General features: G+C 39.3%; 1 protein-coding gene across 1 annotated transcript in view; it reads left to right on the forward strand.

Annotated features, from left to right (window-relative positions):
- The window catches only part of BVES (blood vessel epicardial substance), a 33,986-nt gene that overhangs the window by 18,945 nt on the left and 10,328 nt on the right, over positions 1 to 4,713 (forward strand). The window contains exons 4-6 of the mRNA XM_009327927.1: positions 1 to 6; positions 1,208 to 1,316; positions 3,320 to 3,487. The exon at positions 1 to 6 is cut by the window's left edge and continues 191 nt beyond it. Coding sequence (XP_009326202.1) covers positions 1 to 6; positions 1,208 to 1,316; positions 3,320 to 3,487 — 283 coding nt within the window. The remainder of the gene's footprint in view (positions 7 to 1,207; positions 1,317 to 3,319; positions 3,488 to 4,713) is intronic.

Below are 4,713 nucleotides of genomic sequence, written 5' to 3' on the forward strand. Positions count from 1 at the left end.
GGGGAAGTAGGTTCTGTAAAACTTGGGGACAGCCTTATGTGTTGTGTGATGGTTGAATAGATTAGAAAGTTGTTGAGCTTTTTGTTAGCTTTTTAAATGTTACTGGTTGTAGCATGTTATGGTCTAGAGCCAAATAGTCTATAGCCATAGACTATTTTGTGACACGGTTTTCAAATGACAGTGATGTCTCTTAGTGGGAGCACATTGTGCCTCCACTTGTGTGTGCAGCCGCATGGATTTTAATGGGAATTTGATTTGCATAAGACCAAAGGCAGTGTCTTCCAGAACAAGCAAGAGATTTGTTTGCGTCTTAGATATCTAAGTCTTCTCAGTGCATTCTCAGGTTTTAAGGTTAAAAAATATTGTGCATGAGGGAAGGAAAAAATATCCCTCCAGTAGACTTTAAGACAACAGGCCTGTTGGAATTGATTCATTGCACGTGTACGTGCAAGCAGAGAGGGGCAGGTACACTGCTCAGAGGCTGACAGGACCCAGGTGAGAAAGGGTAAAATAAATGCCCATGGCCAGGCTGTAATCTCGAAGCTCTTGCTGAGTTCCGGCCAATATTTTAACCGGTTTCTGTTGATGGCAACAGTGACATCAGGTTTCATTGTTTTTCTTTGAAGTCATTAGCTGCTCATTAGATATATGCTCTAGATATAAGGAAGAAACTTTTTACGCTGAGGGTGGTGAAGCACTGGCACAGGTTGCCCAGAGAGGTGGTGGCTGCCCCATCCCTGGAAACATTCAAGGGCAGGTGGGACGGGGCTCTGAGCAACCTGATTTATTTGAAGATGTCCCTGCCCACGGCAGGGGGGTTGGACTAGATGATCTTTAGAGGTCCCTTCCAACCCAAACTATTCTACGATTCTGTGATTCATTACTGCAAAGCTAGTTATCTAAAGGAAGCCTGATTCTGGTCTGGCTGTATAGCATAACCCTGCAGACCTTTTTCATTTTGAATAGCAACGTTCTGAGAATACACACCATGTCTGGCAATTCGAATTGGCTGGCAGCCTGTTCTGCTTGGAATCAGTGGAGGTTTAGGCAGAAAATAGGTTAGCTCTGGGGCTGAAATTCCAGCAGATGAACATATTTTTGCCTGTTACCTGCTGCATTACCACTGTCAATAATCATATCCAAATTTAGATTAAATTAATCAACCTCCATGACTTTAAAATGTTGTTTCATACATTTTTATTTCCAGAATGAAGGTGTCTTATCGAGGGCATTTTCTGCATAATATTTACCCCTGTGCCTTTATAGATTCTCCTGAATTTCGATCAACGCAGATGAACCGGGGTGAAAAATTCCAGGTACACTTCAGTTTAAATGTCACTGGATATGAGCTGATGAGATCATTGAAAAACAGAGTATAAATTTGATCAACAGTGAACTACTTGACTTGCATAATTTTGCTAGCTTTCTAGTACTGGTGTTTCATGATGCACCATATCAAGAATAACTTTTAAAATGAAATGCTGCAAAACAGTATTATGATGTTGTTCGCAGAGCAGTCTGGCTTTTGTTATTCTGTTCTCTTTTACTGTTTCCAAGTTTATTTTGTGTTAAGAGGTTATTCAGGACAAATAGTTTAAGAGGTAGCTTTACTGGAAAAAGAGGTGATGTGAGCAGTCTCATCGCTGGTTCAAAAACAAAAGGAAAAATAATTATTGTAATATTTGGTGTTACTAAATTGAAAGACAAAATTCAGGCACTACTAGTTTGAAATTGGTATTCATCTAAATGTATTAATGTTTCTGTCATTTTGAAAGTTGTTAAAGCAACATAAGCTGAAAGAGATCAGTATTTTAAACAAAAATATTCATGCGGGGAACAGTAGGGGTATATGTCTCTAGCAGTGTAATTATGCTACTACACTAAAGGATATATTATCACTATAGCTTGTGGGAAAAAATACTATTAGAGAAGTTTTTTTTCCACATAGTACTGAAGTGGCTATTTTGCTGCTTCTTACTTGTTGTTCTTTAACTGCGTATGTGTAGTAATGACTGGACAGTGGCTGACTGGGTACATCCGCATGGATACCCTGGCAGAAGGGGAGGGAGGGAGAGCAATGTAGACTCTAAAATCAGTGATTGATGTCATATGTTCCAGTCAAATACGGGGCTTAACGCCAAGGGGAGAGAGTTGTCCAGACGTATTAATTTTGCAGCAGTGAGGCGTCCTGCAGCCTGGCCACCCTCTTGGCACAGCCTATTTCTCTCACAAGCGACTGGATACGAATCGGTCCCTCCGAAGGGAAAAGGCTCGTGCCTCAACTTCTGCCTGCCTTAAAAATTATTGTAATCTGGTGTGGCGTACGTCCTTCACTTGTGAGTTCTTCTTGTTACTGCCGTATAAACACTCTCAGCATTGCCATTGCAAGAGGACGCGGATTCAGTCTTAAGGTCCCCATCTGCTGGCAATGCTGGCAAATTTTTTCTCAGCCTGTGTGCTTGTATTACAGACCGTGAAGTTAAAATCCATTGATACGTGACAGTTTCCTATTATTTCTTAGGCTTTATATATTTTTAATTTTGTAGGAGGTAACGTTAGCTTGTAATAGCAGAGAGCACCTGATTTCTTCGTAGATGACCGACTTTCACTTGCAAAACACGCCGTTGGGTATCACCCAGTGGTGCGGGTTTCAGTGTGCCATTGCCCTCTGCCGGCAGAGGGGGATGAACCTGGCAGGTCCCTGGAGAGGGTGCAAGCTCCGCTGTAACTATCGATAGCAGAATTGTTGGTAACTGAGCAAACGGAGCCTTAGCTCAACTGCTAGAAGGTGGTACGTGTGGGATCAGCAGGGCTGACATTGAAGAGAGAAAGGTGAAACTTTTTAGTGATTTTTTTATTTTTATTTTTTTTTAAAACCTCTTTTATGGAGACCTTTGGATTATACCGGTTGTTCCTGTTTGGTGACAGCGACATAAAATAAAACCAAGCAACATGTAGGTCTATTGGGATGTAAGTAGTGTCATCACTGTAGGACTGACTTTATATGTAAATCTCCTCTAACGTAAATGCTTTTACAGCTTGGAACTTATGAGAGATTTTCCCCTATTATCTCCCCCCAGGTTTTCTGAAAAACAATCTGGCGATGCTTATCAGTTAAAAATACGAGAATAATAAATATCTGAGATGTTTTACATTTGTAAATATCATGTTCTAAGGGATACCGAAAAGCTTTATGGCTTTAAGAGTTATTTTAACTGGAGGCACAAATAAAATGGTATCACTTATTTTAAAGCATGTTTAAATGTGCTAATTCTAAAGCATTCTTAAATGTGCTAATTCTGGGCACGTGTTTTCTCAGGTCACCATTATCGCAGACGATAACTGCAAGTTCCTGTGCTGGTCCAGGGAAAGGCTGACTTATTTTCTGGAATCTGAGCCATTTCTTTATGAGATCTTTAAGTATCTTATTGGCAAAGATATTACAAATAAACTCTATTCATTGAATGACCCAACCTTAAATGACAAGGTAAGCAACTGAAGTTTCGTTTGGGAATTTTCCTCCCACACATGAATGTATTGTTACTTCAATTTTAAATCCTCTTAAAGCACCTTTTTTTAACCTGCTGCTATCAGCTGCTGAATTCGCACTCATTGCCTTTTAGTGCCAAAGTATGAGTCAGTGCAGCATTTCTGTCAGAAGCAATATTGGTTAAAGTTAGCACGGTCGTGTGCAAGACGGATGAATAACTGAGATTCAGAACTGATCGGCTAGCGCAAATATATCTAGCCAACTAGTAGACGTGATGGCCAGTAGATAAAAAGGTGCTTCTCCCTGGATATCCTTTCTCATTTACAAATGGGTGCCTTTGTACAAAGAAGCTTCAGGGTTTTTTCTTAAAGGATTTGCTTGCTGGGGTCAAACAACTGGGTAATACTGATTGCCAAGAAGAATAATTTTAACATGTGTTTGAGGGTTGCAAATACAAACTAAAGAAAGGACTGTTAGGTTGATAACAATGTAGTTAGTGGAAGGAGGCATGAAATACATATATAATATAAATACATATAAAACATTCAGTGGACCGAATATAACTCATTCTTCTTTGCATGTAGAGGGAGTGTGGTTTAGGTGTCATGGTAAGCGGTTGGGGTGTAGTCATGGATATATTGATTATCTTGTTTTACTTTCATTTTGTCTCCTTACTTAGTTACCTGGCTTTTCAAGATTTAGATGGTAACTCGGCTGCTGGTGGATTTTTTATTATTTATGTAGTGGCCGTAGGGTTCTCGTATGTAATTTATTTGAAGAACTTTCACCGTCATTTATGAAAAGCTTTATAATTTCATAATACAGTATTTTCATATTCTGTCTGTATTGATTTAACTCAGAGCAAAAATCCTTCTCATCAGCTTGTCCATAAATATCTCATATATAGGTTAAATAGTTACTTCTGCAAATTTGTGAATTAACTGGAAAATGATCCAAAAGGAATGACCGCCACTGCTACTATACCACAGACATCAGCAGGCTTCACCTGTAATGTTTTTATGGCTAATTAGACATTGTAAGTTTTCTCAAATTTTATACTGGCTACAGAAAGAGAAAAGAAAGAATTGCTGGAGAAACAATTTGATAGCAATAAAGCACTGCTTATTCTGCTGGCTGGTCAATGAACTAGAGGATTACACTGTCTTGCAATCAGATCCTCAGAACTATTTCGGATCACTGTTTTCGTCTTACTAATGCAGTAA

This window comes from Pygoscelis adeliae, unplaced genomic scaffold, assembly GCF_000699105.1.
Source record: "Pygoscelis adeliae isolate BGI_AS28 unplaced genomic scaffold, ASM69910v1 Scaffold76, whole genome shotgun sequence".
In the NCBI taxonomy this organism is placed as follows: Eukaryota; Metazoa; Chordata; class Aves; order Sphenisciformes; family Spheniscidae; genus Pygoscelis; species Pygoscelis adeliae.